We start from the raw sequence: 18,432 nt of genomic DNA, 5'->3' as shown, positions 1-18,432 counted from the left end.
CCTTATAATAGATTCCAAGAATCTGAAATAATAACCCAAGGGTATAAACATACTCAAGGCTAAGGATTTTTAATGCCAAACTGCTATCTGGAAAGCAGTGCCAATCAGAGCTCCCCACACAGCTCATGGGTATGCTTACCCCCACGGCACTCTCGCCACCATAAACAAGCTTTCCAGTGTGAGAGGCAGACGTGATGTCCTGTGGGGTGATTTGATTTGTACTTATTGTTTAAAATTTTAGAGAGTTTAAACATTTTAAAAATATTATTATTTATAAATTAAAGTTCCATATTATGAACAACCTGATCTTTCCTTTACCTATTTAAGTATTATGATCTTAGTGTCTCAGTGAATTGTATGTTTCTCTCTCTCTCTCTCTCTCTCTCTCTCTCTCTCTCTCTCTCTCACACACACACACACACATATACACACCCCAAAGATTTGTGAAAGATCAAGTAACATATGAACACTGTGCTTTGTACATCCTTAGTGAGATAAATTGCAAGGACAAAAAAAATCTGTAGAGAAATATTTATTTTTCCTCAGGAGGTTTATTGATGTTATATGTGTTGATATCATAATTTTAAGACTACTGTATGCATTATATGGTAGAAAATGAATAAGTAAACATATTAATGCTATTAGGTACCAAGGTTTTCCAGGTAAGAGAAAGATGAGGCAACATAAAAGTATAAAAAGTTAACATAAACTCTGTTATTCCACATGTGAAAATTTCTTTCATCATATATATAAAACAAAGCATGTATTTCCTATTCCGTCTGCTACTTCTCCTTCCCTCTATGGGCACAGAAATATATGTAAAAATATGTGTAAGTATTTAGAGTTTTAGTGTGATTTGTGTTTGTTTTACTGAAGATGTCTTGATTTTTATGACTGAAGCAAAAACAATGCCTGGCCATTACTCTGCCTATGAACTTAATTGTTTTCTTTTAGCTTCTCAATAATTTCTTCAAGGACCCACTCCCAGAAGAATTTTTGGCTCTCCTCAGAAACTGGGTCAATGACTCTGATCCTGCAGTTAGCAAACTGAGCCTTCAGAAAATTGCCAGCATGGCACCAGTTATCAATGAGGTATGTGTGTGTGTGATTTGTGTCTGCCAGCACCATCGAAGTCATAATCTGAGATTTGGTATAATTCAGTATCCTTACTGACAAAACATCGATTATTTTTTAGTTTATACATCACTAACACAATATCAAAGCTGAGTGTTTTATCAATAAGGAAACTGGGTTGAATGAAAAGGATGTGTTAAGTCAATTTATTGGCTTTATCGCCTTATTTATATTTTTCCCAGAAAATCACTCATTACACTCAGGATTTATCAGCATTGCTCTACATGAACACTCTTGTTACACTCTAAACCACACATACGTTATTTTCCACTCCAACATACACACATGCATACACATTAATTCCTGTCTCAGAGCACTCGCTCAAGCTTTTTCTTCCTTTATACCACTTTCCTCCTTCACCCATTCACATTTTTCTTATTTTCCAATGATCAGCTCAAGTCAAATTTCACTGGATATTCTGGTCTCTAGCAGCCTCATCCCTTTCAGGGCCACACCAGCTATAAGCACTTGCTTATATAATATTTCATATTTATGGCTCTCTACCTATGACTCTTGAACCAACAGCATCAGAGTCTCTTGGAAATTTGTTAAAAATGCACACTGTCGGGCTTCCCTGGTGGCGCAGTGGTTGAGAGTCCGCCTGCCGATGCAGGGGACACGGGTTCACGCCCCGGTCCAGGAAGATCCCACATGCTGTGGAGCGGCTGGGCCCATGAGCCATGGCCGCTGAGCCTGTGCGTCTGGAGCCTGTGCTCCGCAACGGGAGAGGCCACAACAGTGAGAGGCCTGCGTACCACAAAAAAATAAATAAATAAATAAATGCACACTGTCAGGCCCTATCACAGGCCTATGGAATCAGAAATCCTGGGGGTTGTGCCCACCAATCTATGTTTTCAAAAGTCCTCCCGGTAATTCTAATGCAGGTTGAACTTGAGAACTACTGTCCTATATCATTTCCCACTAAGTCATGTGAATATTTCTTGCCTTCCAGGAAGAGTGTGTCAACACATATGCCTATGTGTTGTAATTCTTTTGTAAATTTCACAGTAGCTTGCACAATGCTGAGACTGTAGATATTCCATAAATTATTACTGATTTAATAATAAATTTAATAATAAATCCTAGTATATCCATTAAGCATAGTCTCTGAAAGCTTAAAGCCTGTCAGTGGGTGCTCATTTTGCATTTAGAACAAAATGAGCCATAGTTTATTTGCTTTAGATAAATCATACAAGTCAATAGTATGTATTGAGAACAGAAAGTTATTTATTGCCTTGTCTAGTCCTCTTACCAATGCGATTAACAATGTGACGAAGTTGTCTAGGGAAGTGGGAGAGAAACAGTGGAGAGGGATCTGTATTGAGGTTTCATGTACTATCTATTGGTAAAGACTCCAGCCAGACACAAGTGTCCTCTGGCTGTTATTTTGGCAAATATTATTTATTTTACTTCCTTTCTTTCCAGCCTTTCTTTCACTCCTTTTGTGTCTCCTTTTCATGCTTTAATTGCCTGATATTCTGCTTGTCTCTGATCTGCAATTGATGCCCATGACCTAGCTCAACAGCTCAGTGGCTCTCATGTCCAAACAGGTCATTGTCACCTAGTTTTGAGGTTATACTGCCAATGGTGTGTTGGTAAATGTTTAAACAAGCAGCTCTGTGAAAATAAGACCAATTTCTCTGGTGTAAATACTCGCACTATGGATGATTTCAATCTATCAAAGGGATATCAGTAGACATGGATTTGGGAGGAGATGCACAGTAGCGCATCATTATTTAATATCCCTACCATACAGATACAATACATGTAAATAACCTCAAAGGCATAAAAGAGCAAAATGCAGCAAAAGAACAGGAAGTGATGAGTCTTGAGTATTTATTACCATTGTTTTTATTTATTTCTAAATTTATAAAATTTAATTTTTAATAGTGACTTTTTTTAATGATCAGCTTGCAAAAGTTTTGACAATTTGGCAATTGACTCTTGTAAGCTAGATCCAGCACATCACTGCATGCTGCCCAAACTCAGAGGTGTGCGTACCAAATGCTACCTCAAGTCTCCTTCTAGTTCTTAAATCCCACCGTTTTCTTCCTTTTATATGTAGATAGAAAATGTCTGCAGCTTATTAATATCCATCTTGGATGCCTTCCTTTCCCAAGACAAGACTGTTGTAATTCGGGCCTTGATGACCCTTCGAACGCTTTTAGACAAACTGGACAAGGTGACCTACTCCTCCCTGTGTACCAGAATTGCTTGCAGCTACTGTCCTCTGATGTATCATGTGAGTTACACAGTTAGATATGTGAGATCATTAGGTTTTATCATTAAGCTGAAGCCCCAGGTAAGGCAATACTATTACATCCCAGAATAAGTCAACAAAAGGCAGTCATTTTGTGCAGAGCTACCTTTTTTTTTTTCCAGAGATAATAATATTAATCAAGTAAGCTCTACGTTTGTTTGTTTTTAAACTACACTATGAGAACCTGGAAAAGTCTGCCCATAGGAAAAAAGAATCAAAATGTAGCCTCTGTTCTTAGATGAAAGAGGAATTATAGTTTAGTGGCTGCGTTTGTTAACCCTGAATCTGGACTTCCTAGGTTCAAATCCCTGTGCTGCCACTGACTAGCTGTGAAGTCTTGAGCAGGTGGTTCAGTCTCTTAGTGCATCATCTGTAAAATAGAGTGAATAGCAGGCATATTATGGGTATTAGAGTTGACATGTGTAATGCCCCAAATGAATATGATATTTTCATAGAAAACTTTAATTAGAAAGTATTTTATCAGAAAGTTGTGCATTTTGAAAATTCTCATTTTTTATGGTAAACGTGTTCCAGAAAAGTTGGATGACAGTAATACAGCATTTTAATAAATAAGAACATTTTGGTATGCTATGGGAAATCTATTTGTTTTTAAAGATTCCTTTGATGAGTGTTTGTGAACCAGAGAATTATTTCACAGTAAATTATCTTGCCAAAATTTGTAACTTCTTAGTTCTGCAGATTTCATTGAAGAAAGGCCCAATATTATTAAATTATAGAAAAAGGAAACAGTGGCAGAAAAGATTTTCATAAGGACATAATGATAATAATAGTAATAATAATAGTGGCTAAAATGTATTGAGCCTTTACTATGTACCAGGCACTATTTTAAGGGATTTACATGGGCAATTTCACATAATCCTCTAACAAACTCTATTGCTATTATCCAGTTTACGTATAAGGAAACTGAGGAAAACTGAAATGAATATTTGGCCAAGTTCACACGGCTAATAAGTAGTTGGCATGTCCATGTAAAGAATTATTTTCAAAATGGAATCATAAACTTTTTGAAAAAACTGAAGGTGATATTATATTTTAAAAAATTAACCTCTTCCTCTGACTTATAATATTTCTCTGCTAGAATCTTTATAATCCAATCACCTTCCTATTTGGCATAAGTAAGCCCTTGGAAACCTAGTACTATGCCATTATGCAAAGAACTTGCATTGGTATTCACTGGCAATTCTGCAAAGCCCTCCAGCATTTGAAGATATCATGGTCACATTACCCTAAGTATTATTATAGAAATCATCTCCAAGTTATATAGATTTTTACATGTTATAATTTTAGGATGTTATTAAATACTATCTTCCTAAATTTAAGAAACTCACTTTTCACAGGGGATTTTCTTTAATGTAATCTGAATTTTGGTAAGCAAGTCTTATTTTAAAATCAAAAGACAAGCTTAGACCCAAAGTGAATCTTCTTAGATCCTTAGACTTCTTAGACCCAAAGTGAATCTTTTCTAAAAATAAATGATAATAATTATATATATACATATAGACACATCATATATAGTATATATATGTATAAATATATATATACTATATAGTGTATATAAGTATACATAGTATATATACTATATAGTGTGTGTGCATATATATAAATATCCTCAAATGAGGTCTTTTCTGTGTGCATATTTCAGAGTAATGGAGGCATTCGGACTATGGCCATTCGACACTTTGGTGAGTTAGTCAGGGACATGAGTCAGTACACAGAGATGCTGAATGATGTGGTTTTCGGAGGCTTGGTGCCTCTGATTCTGTTTCTGGAAGATACAGAGGCAAGAGTAGTTAAAGTAAGTCCTGTGATTTTGTTTTTCTTAGTTTTGCTGAGAATCGCAGTGCTTTATGTAACATCAGATGAATAGATTTTTACTGACCTTTTTCTACTTCACAGGCATGTAAATATACATTAGAAATCTGCACCTCAGAATTCAAATGCTCAACATCATATTTGCTCAAGGATGAACATTACAGTTTTGAGCAGACAGTGCTCAACATCTGTAACAATCTTGTAAGTGACTCCTCAGGGTTTACTACCACAAGAGTTAGAGAAGGAACTTTAAAGGATATCCAAAGTGATGAAAAGCATAATGAGCAAGGAATATAAAGAAAAGATAAATGAACAATTATAGCTAGAACTTGAGACAAGAGAAAATTAAAATTTTCCACTCTCTTTTCCTCAACATTTTTCATCTATCGTTTCTTCCTCCAACCTACATACTTTGAGCAGTGTAAAGGTAGGAACAACATTTCAGATCACCAAAAGAAAAGCTGGAATTTCTTTTCCATGGCCAAATGAGCTGGTTCTCAGAAAACCAGCATAAACTGCAACGATAGACAAATGGGGATGGAAGGATGTTAAGCAAAAGTTGGAAACCCAAAGTTTGCATATCATGTAATAAGCTGAATAATACCTGCAAGCAAAAGAATAACATTCATACACAGAAACCCCCAAGTTTTAAACTGGCCCTGATTTTGTATAAGCAACCAAGTTCTTTTCCCTGAATCCCTCTCTGGAGAGAGCAAATGTGCTTTTTCAAGAAGTGAGAGAATTTTTTTTCCTTTTTTATTCTCAGCTTATTTCTCATCAGAAATATATTACAGATTTGATATCTGATACCTTAGGATTCCTGAGGAGTTCCAGAACATATCTGAGAAGGGGATCAGTTATTTTAATAGGTAAGTAAAATTCAATTCTAATTTCCTAATTTGTCTTAAAAGGTAAAGAATGGGGTAAGCAGCTAGAAATTTTCCTTGAAAAAATTATAAATTTTCTTTCTTTATGATAGACAGTACTTTTCATGGTGGTATCTATGATGAACAGAAGTTAAAATATATGATGAGTATAGAGTTCTACTTTATAATACACAGTGGGTATAGCTGTGTGATTAAATTACCATACAAAGTACATTCAACAGGATGAATTTCAAAATTTTAGATGGTGGCAAACCACTACAGTTTTCCTGCTTAAAAATCACCCCCCAAAGAATAAGAATAATGTACTTTTTAAATGCCATCTTCAACAAAACATGAACATCTATAACCACAGACTACAACAGATGAGGAAGAGCTACCAAATCCAATAAAGTTTGAAGAAGAAAATGTAAAGTTGTGGGAGTGCAGGAAGACTCTAAAAGAAAACAACTAAAATTTTTGACCTTGGACAAACCTGACCAATCAGTTTTTTTCCCCCTAGATTCTCGCCATGAAGATCAAAACTAATAATCCTTTATTTGGAATGATAGGAAGTGAATTCCCAACTTGGTAGTGGGATCTTCCCTTGACCCCATTTGGCATCCTTGAATAGCTGGGGCCCCAAGGAATGAGGAAATACTTAGTCACATGATACTTGTACAGAAAAGTCTGTCATTAGTCAGGGTAGAAGACAAGTTGTATTATGATCAGCACTACAGTTCCTGATCTGTGTTGATCAGAGTGGAGGAGAGGAACACACACACACCGAGAACCCTGTATTACAAGAACTTTATTTCAAACCATAAAGAATTCATGCTATTCTGAATTCTACAATGGAAATTTCCACAAACTTTCCACAAAGAAGAAGATCAAAGTTTAGAAAATGTTTCTACAGAGTAGTTGAAAATCATGGTAAATGTATTCATGAATCCAAAACTTTTTAAAATAAAGATCTAAAGATATAAGCACAAAGGGAATATATAATGGGATAACGGGAATACATGAAGAGTAAGCTTTGAGTTTCTCTAATAATTAGTGATGGTGAGCATCTTTTCATGTGCTTTGTGCTTTTTGGCCATCTGTATGTCTTCTTTGGTGAAATGTCTATTTAGATCTTCTGCCCATTTTTTGATTGGGTTGCTTGTTTTTTTTTGATATTGAGCTTCATGAGCTGTTTGTATATTTTGGAGATTAATCCCTTGTTGGTTGCTTCCTCTGCAAATATTTTCTTGCATTCTGAGGGTTGTCTTTTTGTTTTGTTTATGGTTTCCTTTGCTCTGCAAAAGCTTTTAAGTTTAATTAGACCCCATTTGTTTATTTTTGTTTTATTTTCATTACTCTAGGAGGAGATTTGCTGTATACCTGAAACTAACACAACATTGTAAATCAACTATACTCCAATAAATTTTTTTTTCAAAAATAGACAATGGGGCTTCCTTGGTGGCGCAGTGGTTGAGAGTCCGCCTGCCGATGCAGGGGACACGAGTTCATGCCCCGGTCCGGGAAGATCCCACATGCCGCGGAGCGGCTGGGCTCATGAGCCATGGCCGCTGGGCCTGCGCGTCCGGAGCCTGTGCTCCACAACGGGAGGGGCCACAACAGAGAGAGGCCCGCGTACAGCAAAAAAAAAAAAAAAAAAAAAATAGACAATGGAAGGAGAACATCAGGAGATCCAGATACTAAAGTTATTTGACATGGATGTGAGATATATGTTTTAAAAACTGATTAATATGTTCAAGAAAATAAATGGCAAAATACAGAATTTAAAAAAGAAAACACAGGAAAAGAAGCTTTCAAAGCATGATGCAAAGTGTAAGAAAAAATATATAACCATTGCAAAAAACTACATTGCAGCCAATGGAAGAGCAAATATATATTGTTGATAACCCAGTAAGGAACAAGGAGTAAAGGGTTGAAAAATGTTAGTAAAATAAAATATAAACCAACAAGAAACAGTTTGAAAAATTAGGGAGCAATGATAGATATAGAAGATAGATGAAAGAAATGCAAATATGCATAGATAATACCCCTGAAGAAAAATGAACAATTAGACAGAAAAAAAAAGTATTCAAAGATAGAATTTAAGAACTAAAAAAAATTTGATTAAATATACTGATGGTAAAAATTTTTCAAGAAATATTTTATACAGAATGAAACATTAAGACATTTCCTAACAAAGTTATGGAACTTCAGAGTTAAAGAATTCGTTGTGCAGTTGAGCAAAAAAAAAAAAGTCACCTATACGTTACAAAATAAATAAATGTGGCGTTAGATTTCTCCACTTCAGTATTCAACTCTAAAATGTAGTAGAATAGAGCCTATAAGTCCTAAGTAGAAAAAAATTATGACTGAAGAATTTTATACTCATCAAAATTCTATCCAACTATAAAAATAATAAGAAAACATTTCTAAAACATAAAAACTCAGCATAAGTTCATTACTATGAATCCTTCTTGAAGAAATCATTGATGGATGGAATTCAGCCAACTAAAGAAGGAATGGATAAACTATCACATAAAGACATACAGTATCTACTTAACTGTAGGACTTCTAGCTCCCAATCCATTCTTCACTATGTTTTACATTTCTCTATACCTCAAAAACTGACCTCTATGGTCTACATCTCCCAAGCTCCCTTGCCAGCTTGCTTCCAGGTTGGTATAGCATTTAATGTCCATTAATGCATTTAATGTTACAGGAGTATGCTTAATATTCAGTAATAATTGTAAAAGTGTTAGTCACAAATTATCCCATCTAGAATCCCCAGAGCCCCTACTGAGAAATACTGATCAATAAGTTCAATGCAGTTATAATAAAAAATACCAACAGATAATTGCATAGATCTTGACAAGTTGATTCTAAATGTATGTGGAAGAGCAAAAGACCAACATAAGAAGATATAACTAACAAATTTTAGACAACCCGTTACTCACTCAAGGAAAGACAAGGCCTGTGAAACTGTAATAGAAAGCCTAGAAACAGATCCACACATATACAAACACCTAATATAAAGATCAGAACTGGCAGTATATATCAGATCAGAAATGATGGGCTGTCTAATAAAAGGTGCTAGGACAATGGGAATACACACACACACACACACACACACAAATTCCTACCTGACACCCTACACAAAAATCAATTCTAGGTGTATGAAGTCATGTATTGAATAGATGGAAGGAAGGAAGGAAGATCTAAAAAGAAACTTTAAAATGTATGCAGTATTTCTATGAAGAAAACTTGCAAACATTACTGAAAGACACAAAAAAATTTTAAATAAATTGAAAGGTATAAACCATATTTTAGGAAAGAATCAAAATTGTAAATGTGCCAATTCTTTCCTAAATTAATCTATACATGGAATAAGATGCCCACTGAAATATCAATAGGGCTTTTTTTTTTCAAAACTGACATCCTAATTTTAAAATTAATATAGAAAAGTTACCATGCAAGAATATCCAGGAAGTTCTAACCAAAAAAGAATGAGAGAGGACTAGCCTTATCAGATATTAACATAGCTACAGTAATTAAAATCACATGGAATGAATAGATAGACAAATGGAACAAAATACCATCTAGAAATAACTGCCAAAACATGCAATATTTTACAGTGAATCACTGGCTTTAACTAATAGTGATGAAAATATGGAATATTCCTTAAATGGTTTGGGGACACATGGTGAGCCATCTGGAATTTTTAAAATTATTTTATTCCTATCCCACTCTTTACACTAAATAAATTCCAGATGGTCAAAGGCTCAAATGCTAAAAATAAAACCATAATAATAAATAAGATTAGATAAAATAGTGTAGAAGAATTTGCTTTATAATCATGGGGAGGTAAGATCATTCTAAGTAAAAGTAAAAATCATAAAAGATTGACAAACTATGTAAAAACAAATATTTTTGCAAGGCAAAACCACTATAAACAAAGTCAAAAGCCAAATTGTAATAAAATATTTATGGCACTTATCACATATAAAGGGTGCATGAATTCTTACTGTCTAAAGAATCCTTACAAATCTGTAAGAAAAGCCAAACAACCCACTAGGAAAATGGACAAAGTACATGAAGAAAATTATTTGGCTCATATACATAAAATTTTCACAGCCTCATCCAAAAAGTGATGCAAATTGAATTGATAAAGTGCTTCCATCCATCAAACTGACAAAGAACAAAAGTGATTATACTACATAGTTTTGTCCAGGTTGCAGGAAGTAGGCAATCACTTCCATTACTGGTCAGAGTGTAAGTTACTACAATCTCAGAACAGTTTGGTAATTTCCATCCAAATGTGAAATGCATATTCTTTTGACTTAATAATCTCTTCTCAAGAGAATTTATCCTCTGATATAGTCACATATGAGAAGTGATGTGTACATGTAGATATTCACTGCATCACTGGCTTTATAATAGCATCATCCTTAGCATGTGGCTTGTATCCTTATTTGTGTTTTCTGATTACCTCCAGCATTTTCGCAGTGTTATACCAAGGAAAAAGAAAAACGTAAAGGGCAAAATGTGTCGCTGGGTCAACCTAATTTTACAAAGCTTTCTTCAAAATCCCAACCAGTGATTCATCTTATACCTCCCAATGACCAGAACTGGCACAATGCCACCATCATTTGCAAGAGATGCTTGGCACTTTTTTTATTGGGCAAGAAGGGGACAGTGATATTAGATTGACAGCTAGCAGTGTGTTGCAACTGCCAAATTTAAAATTTAAGAGTTTTCGCATAAGTATCTGTATTTCCAATTATTTGATAGGGGGAGGAGATAAGGCTACACTGAACCTCCGTTTCTGCCTGGTAGCAACTGAGCAGAGCTGACTGCTTGTGGATGGAGCTTGTAGTTCCTGTCCCCACGCTCCCCACCACTACTAACTGTATTCTTCCACGTGCACCTTGTTGGCATTGCGGTTAGTCTGCCGTGTTTCAAAACTTTCAAAACATCAAATTCTATTTGAAAGTTCATCTGTAACTTTCAAAAACACCATTTCAGTAGAGTCATTTAATTTTCAGTTGTTTTTGCCTAATTTTACCACCTAATTTGCTCCTTTGGTGGTAATGTTGTATTTGTGAAGTTCCTACAGTATAAGAAAGACCCAAATATAATTATGGCTTAAACAAAATAGTAGCTTATTTCTCTCTCATTTAACAATCCAAGTCTACGTAGACTAGTGTCAGCTCTTTTGTTGCTCTAGTATTCTCATCACACAGTTTCCTACATCAGATCCAAGATGTTTCCTCCATCTCCTGCAACCACTTCTACATACCAGTCAATTGGAAAGGGGAAAATATCAAGAGGTCACAGGCATCTCTTTAAGGAGCAACTGTAACTTCTGCTAAATGATCATTAGCCCGGAACATAGATGTGGCCATACCTAGCTGCAAAGAAGTGTTAAAAGTCTAGTCATCTGCTAGATGGCCATGTGTCCAGCTAAAAATTGGTAGTTTTAGTAAGAGAACTAAAGATAAAGAAGTAATTTGACAATAGGGGAAATTAGTACTCTCTAGCATAAGAAATTTTCATTCATTATTTGTACCCACCATCTAATTCTGAAAGGAATTGCATTGATTTACAAACTTAAGCAAAAGTATGCCAATTAAGAATACCTCCACAACACAGGGCTTTGTTTTTAAACATTATTCTTAAATTTTTAAGTCCATGTTCCACCTGTCAATAAGAATATCTTGAGCTTTACTATCTGTAAATTGTATTATGAAGATAAGGTATTATTGTGATTTCCGTGGTCACTATTTTGACTGAAGCAGAGGCAGTGTGAAATATTGGTGAGAGTAGATACGTTTCCATTGAAATCTCAGAATGAACACCCACTAGCTGTGTGACCTTCACCAAATTACTTAATCTCTATGAACTTTTATTTTATCACATGGAAAATGAGGATAATAAGAACAGCAATAAAAATATTTCTTAAATCTATCTGAAAACATGTAAGAGCTTTTATAAAGGCAGTGAAGAGAAAGTAGAAAAACCAAAAGAAGTAGGCCTGATATTTGGGGATTATTTTCCATTATAGATTTTCTTTTATAAATTTATAGATCAATTCTAAATGCAAAAAGGGTATTTGGGAGGCTGATAAACTGTGCAGAAATTTTAGCTGTCTCACTGAGCTGGAGGAATAAAACTTGGAGTGGACTGACAATGAGGAGGAACCCTGGTAAATATTCCCAAGTTTTCAGCTGGGATCCCTGATGTCTCTACCCTAAGAGTAAGAGTAAACTAAAAATAGGCCAGCCCTTAAAATTACTGAACCTTTGAATATCTAACTCCCTGGTTGGATTAAGGGGATATACCTCTAGCCTAACTGCCTGCCAAAAAAGCAAAAATAAATCCTCTCTGGGAGAAGATTAATTGCCCAGAGCCTAAAAGTATCTACACAAAATTGTATATACAATAGCTAAGATTTAATAAAAAATAACCAGACCTTTAGATTTTTTTAATTACAAGGAAAAAAAATAATAGAAACAGAATCTAGTATATGCAATTATTGAAATTTATCAGATAGGAACTTTAAAATAAATATGATTAGTATGTTCAAAAGATTAAATAATGAGATGGAATGCAGAACTCAATGGGTAAAATTAGCAGCAGACTAGAAAGAACTGAAAAGAGATAAAGAGAATTAGAAATGTCAGAATAAAATATTCAGCCTCAAGATCAAAGCTCAAAGAGTTAAAAATGGAAAATATGAAAAGAGCATAATAATACGAGATATGGTTATAAGGTCTAACATACGCATTCCATAAGGATAGTGGGGAAAGAGTGAGACAAAATAAATAGTTGAAGAGATAGTGACCAAAAATCTTCCAAAACTAAAATAAGGTAATAACAAGAAATAAAATGTATAAGTCTGGAAAAAAGAAAATAGAACTTCCAAAATTTGAAGATAAATAATTGAGTATTTAGAACACTGGAAAGAATTCAGAAAAACTACTGGAATTAAATAAATTCAGCAAGTTTTCTATATATAATATCAATATACAAAGATCAATTGGGTTTCTACACACTATCAATAAACAACTAGAAAATCAATTTTGTGATGCCTAGTGCACTGTACCAAAATTCATCAAATACCTCAAAATAAAACTAAGGAAAGATGTACAAGACTGATACACAAAAAAACTAGAAAATGTTGAGAAGTTTTTAAGAAGACTTAAATAGAGTGATATATCACGTTTATGGATTAAAGAATTAAGTATTGTAACAATGTCAACTCTCCCCAGACTGTTCAGTATATTCAATACAACTCCAAACAAAATTTCACCAGAGGTTTTGTGTGTGTGTGTGTGTGTGTGTGAAACTGAGAAGCTGATTCTTATTTTTACATGAAAATTTAAAGATTTGAGAATAGCCAAGATAATCTGAAGAAGAATCACAAAGTTGAAGAACTTATACTACTGGATATCAAGACCCATTTTACATTAAGGTAGTATGGAAGTGGCACAATGATAGAATGGAGTCAAGACACTGACCCCTGCACAATTCACGATATAAATGACCCTGCAAAGCATTAGGGAAAGGACTTTTTTTTTTCTCTTAATGGTACTTGATTAATTTCATAGTTAAATAATCTCAACCCCTATTTTATGCCATATAATTCCAGTTGGGCTTGCAATCCAAAAATGTGAAAAGGTAAAACAATAAAGTTTCCAGAAGTAAATATGGGAGAATATCTTTATGACCTTCAGACAGCAAAGATTCCCTATCAGGACCCCAAAATTCACTAACCATAAATTGGATTACATTAAAATTAGGGACTTCTGTTCATCAAAAAAAAAAAACAAAAAACACCCCAATACAAATGGAAAAGTTTAGCCCTGGGGTAGGAGAAGATATTTGTAATGGGTGTAATATTCTAAGAGATTAGTATCCAGAATTTAAAATGCCTAAGAATAAATAATTTAAAAACACCTCAATATAAAAACAAGTGACTTACTTGAACAGACATTTCACTAAAGAAATATCCAAGTGGCCAATAAATATACAAAAACAATACCACCAAACCCATGAGACTGACTGAAAGGTAAAAGACTAACAATTTCAAGTGTTAGAGAGGATGTACAGCAATTGAAATGTAAGAATGAAAACTGGTACAACCACCTTGGAAACTGTTCTGCAGTAATGATTAAAGGTGAACATAAGCATATCCATTAGCCATATATATACCAAACAGCAATGCACACAAATCTATGCAAAAATTCATGTACAAGAATGCCCACAATAACATCATTATTCATAATAGCCCAAAATTGGAAACAACACATCGTCCATCATAAGCAGGATGGCTAAAAAGTGCTGCATTAATAAGATGGAATATCATATAAAAGCATTCTGCAAACTCTTTCTGTAAAGAACCAGATAGTAAATATTTCAGGCTTTGAGTACCATATGGTCTCTGTCGCAATGATGCAACCCTGCTGTTGGAGGGTGAAAGCAGCCGTAGATAATCCATAAGCAAATGAGCCAATAAGCATGGCTGTGTTTCAAGAGAACTTTGCCAACCTCTGTCATGTAGCAATGGAAATGAATGAACTATTGCTATGTTTATAAACATGGATGAATCACACAGTATAACGTTGAACAAAAGAATGTATTCTGAAAGGTGAAGGAGGAGGCTGCAAAGGGCATGGGGGGAGGCTCCTAGGATAATAGTAATATTCTATTTAATGACCTAGGTGGTAGCTAGATGTATTCACTCTGTGGTCATTTATTGAGCTGTACAATTATGATTTCTGCACATTTATAAACACATGTATATCTCAATAAAGAATTTTATTAATAATTATTTGAAAGTACTAAAAGATGATTCAAGGATAATCTAGAGATGCTTTGCTTTGAAGAAAGCAATGAAGGTAGCCAGATAATATCAGATAATGTATTTTCATAACGTATTTTGGGGTAACTTTAATTCTACTTTGTGCATAGGGTACTTGGCAAAATTGGGTGGCCATTTACTGCACAGAGATGAAATTGAAGTCATGCTTGAGGGTAAGTGTTGAAGTTATAATGAAATCTTTATGTATAGGCCTAAATAACTTCACTGTTTGTGATTCAATTTATATCTGAGCTCTATAGTGATGCCAGGGATGGGAAGAGGATGGTAGAGGTAGCTAGGCAGTTAAGGGGAAATCAGTGGAAGGACTGGGTTAAGGGACATCTTCTTTATTTTTTATTCTTTCTCTCTCCGTTTCACAATCTCTCCATCTGTCCCTCTCATTAGTTGAGACCTAACTATTATCTTAAAGTCCTTAGGAACTACAGAGAGTTAAGAATTCATTCACTCATTAATCCATTCAACAAACATTTTTCCAGCATCTACTATGTGACAGCACTCTTCTATCTGCAGGATATAGAGCAGCAGACAAAGCAAAGTCCCTTCCCTCAGAGGATTTACATTTTAGTGGAGAGCAATGTACAATGTAGTGGAGAGAAATTAAAGAAGGGTAATGTTTATTCTTTCAAAATGTTTGGATCTTCAGCATCTCTCTCTTAGCCTCTGCCTATTTCCCCTTCAGGATCAGAATTACAAACAGGGGACACAGAAAATAAGGTGGCTGCCTTCCTTCCCTTTTTTGGTAATAGACTTTATATTTTAGAGCAATTTTAGATTAATAGAAATATTGAGTGGAAGATACAGAGGTTTCCTGTATACCTCCTGCCCCCACACATGCAGAGCCTCCCCCAATTACCAACATCCCCCAGCAGAGTGGTACCTTTGTCACAGTTGATGAATCTACATTGACACATCATTATCTTCCTTCCTTTTTTATCCATTCATATTTATTGACTGCCGGCTAAGTACTAAGCACTCCCTCCATGTCACTCAGAATATTTTTCTTCTTTCTCTCTTCCTCCTCCTTCTGTTCCTTCTCCTTTTTCTCTCTTTTCTAAATCTGTCCTTTTTTCCTTCTCTATTTCTTTTTATTAAGAAAGAAAATAATAACTTCCCACAAGCTCAACATATGAATATAATGATACTAGCATTTTGGTATATATCTTATTGCAGATATTTTTAAAGAATATAAACTATTACATATTTATTTTTAAAACTATCATAACTGTTTTATAACTTTTTCACTACTCATGTGTCAGAAACATCTTTTCATGCCAAGAAATACGGGTCTACATCATCATGTTAATATGTATGTGCTACTTCACTTTATGATATCTCTAATTTTTAAGCACTTTCATATTGAACATTTAGACTGATTCCACTGTTTTCATTATTATGAGCAATACTGAACCTCTTCATGAATATATGTTTATGCTGTCTACCAGAATGCTCAGCACATAATAGGCATTCAGTAAACACTTAGTGAATATTTCCTTTTTTCTTTTAATGAGGTCTGGTGAGGATAGAGGATAAAAAACTTCCTGGATGCTATTTGTCAAAGTAACAAAAATTGGGGGGGGGGGGGCTTTTGTGAAAGGTGGTGAGGCCACTTAGGGTTAGAGCTTCTCAGACTATGAGCGTGATGCCTTGAATTAATGGCCTTTCTGCTGTTACAGCTATTGGCCGAGTGCTTTGGGATGAAGATCCTGTGATCAGGGAGTTTGCAGAAATAACAAACAAAATTTTTACGGAAATAGCTCACAGCGTGACCTCCTCCAATATTAAACGAAGCTTCCGAAGACTGTTTAACTTAATCTACATCAAAAAATTGAAGCCTCTTTATAATTATGACCTTCCCAAGGACCTGACAGGCAGTCCTATGGGGATTAAAGAAACCTAGAATGATAACGAAGCCATTATAGACAATAATTATGAAGACGTATTGGTAAAGAACGAAGGTGTATCAGTAAAGAATACAAGGTTCACGAGTGCCTTGGAGCACACCTCCAAAGAGGAATGATTTTCCTTTCCCTCTTGATAACTTGAGTCTGTTTGTAGATGCTTTTCAGAAGGACACTAGAAGCCTTTACTGTCTCTTCTTGATTCTCTACTCAAATATAGAAATGTGTTGCCTCTCTCTGTCTGACAGTGATTAGAAGACTTACTTTATCAAAGCAACTAACAAAGTTGAAAAAACATATAAGCAAAGTGTTTGATGAGAAGCTCTTGGAGCTTTTGATGTAATCAATACATACCTACTGAACACCTTCTAAGTGCCAGACACTATGCTAGATAGTGAGGATATCTGGATGATGTAAACAAGGTTCCCATCCTCAGGAAGGCCACAGTCTAGTGACACACGGTGTGGTTATTTACACCCTGCTCTGATGAATGCCGCCGAGGGCAGTATTTACAAAGGAAGAAATGGAGCTTGCAGGGGAAGAGGATTTAGAGCAGGCAAACTATTCCAGGTAGAGACATTGAGGCAAGAAGAGTGTTGGAGGAAGCTGGAGAGTTTGTTGTGGGTACAGGTGGTTAAGGAGAGAATAGGGAGAGCTGAGACCTGAGGGGATGATTGTGCTGTGCCAATGGTTTTAAACTTTTTGAAATGAAAATTGGAGAGTCAACATAATTAATGGTTCCCATGGCCGTCAGGATCCAGTTTAACACTTTGTCCTGGTTTATAAGAAAGTTGATATATAAATGTTGAACTGCAGTGATCTTGCTTGACTTAAGGCTCCAGGCTCATCTTTCACTCATCTCACCTTACCTTCCTCCCACCCCTGCATCCCACCCTAGCATAAACCACTTCAGCCACAGGGAGGTACTTGCTGGTAGATGAAAGCCCCATTTCCTCTGCTGACTCAGATGTTGTGGCTTTGGAATGTGTCAACTTGCAGTTCACACATGTTTCAGGAAAATAAAAAACACATTAGAAAAAATAACAATAAAAATGAAACAACAACAAAACAGAACCACAACAGAAAAAAAAATAAAATATAAAAAATAAAGGAAATAATTTTTTTAATTTTTTAAAATTAAGAATAAAAATAAAAGATAAAAAACAAATTAAAAGAATAAATAAATAAATAATTCCTGGTGCCTCCTCTATCAGTGTTGTTGCCTCCATGATGAGCTACAGCTTACCTCCACCGCCCCAGTAGGCCTCCAAGACCTCCAGGTAGGTCTCTAGACCCACTGTTTCAGCCCCACCTCTGCATGTATCCTCTCTCCAGCATCTGTTCCTGGAGCTGGTCCACAGCACATGTGCCTGCACAGGCCAGCTGGGGCACAGGCTTCCACAGGCGTGCCTGCGTGTTGGGCTGGCACAGCTGGAGAAGGCCTTGAAGGGGGGCAGTGCTCAGCCCACCTGGACCCACGTGGCCACAGGAGGCCCTGTCAGGGGCAGCACTCAGGATGCCAGAACGTGCACAGCCAGAGGAGGCCTTGGCTGAGGTGGGGTT

General features: G+C 35.5%; 1 protein-coding gene across 1 annotated transcript in view; it reads left to right on the top strand.

Moving 5' to 3' along the window:
• Positions 1-16,868, top strand: part of MROH9 (maestro heat like repeat family member 9) — a gene marked incomplete at both ends in the record, with an annotated part of 69,309 nt that extends 52,441 nt beyond the window's left edge. The window contains 7 exons of the mRNA XM_079723824.1: positions 955-1,092; positions 3,200-3,376; positions 5,058-5,210; positions 5,312-5,428; positions 5,994-6,096; positions 15,061-15,123; positions 16,645-16,868. Coding sequence (XP_079579950.1) covers positions 955-1,092; positions 3,200-3,376; positions 5,058-5,210; positions 5,312-5,428; positions 5,994-6,096; positions 15,061-15,123; positions 16,645-16,868 — 975 coding nt within the window. The remainder of the gene's footprint in view (positions 1-954; positions 1,093-3,199; positions 3,377-5,057; positions 5,211-5,311; positions 5,429-5,993; positions 6,097-15,060; positions 15,124-16,644) is intronic.
• Between the last annotated feature and the right edge of the window lie 1,564 nt (positions 16,869-18,432).

The sequence above is a fragment of the Hyperoodon ampullatus genome, assembly GCF_949752795.1.
Source record: "Hyperoodon ampullatus genome assembly, chromosome: 2".
In the NCBI taxonomy this organism is placed as follows: domain Eukaryota; kingdom Metazoa; phylum Chordata; class Mammalia; order Artiodactyla; family Ziphiidae; genus Hyperoodon; species Hyperoodon ampullatus.
The sequence above is the reverse complement of the archived record's forward strand: the minus strand, read 5'-3'. Positions and strand labels throughout refer to the sequence as shown.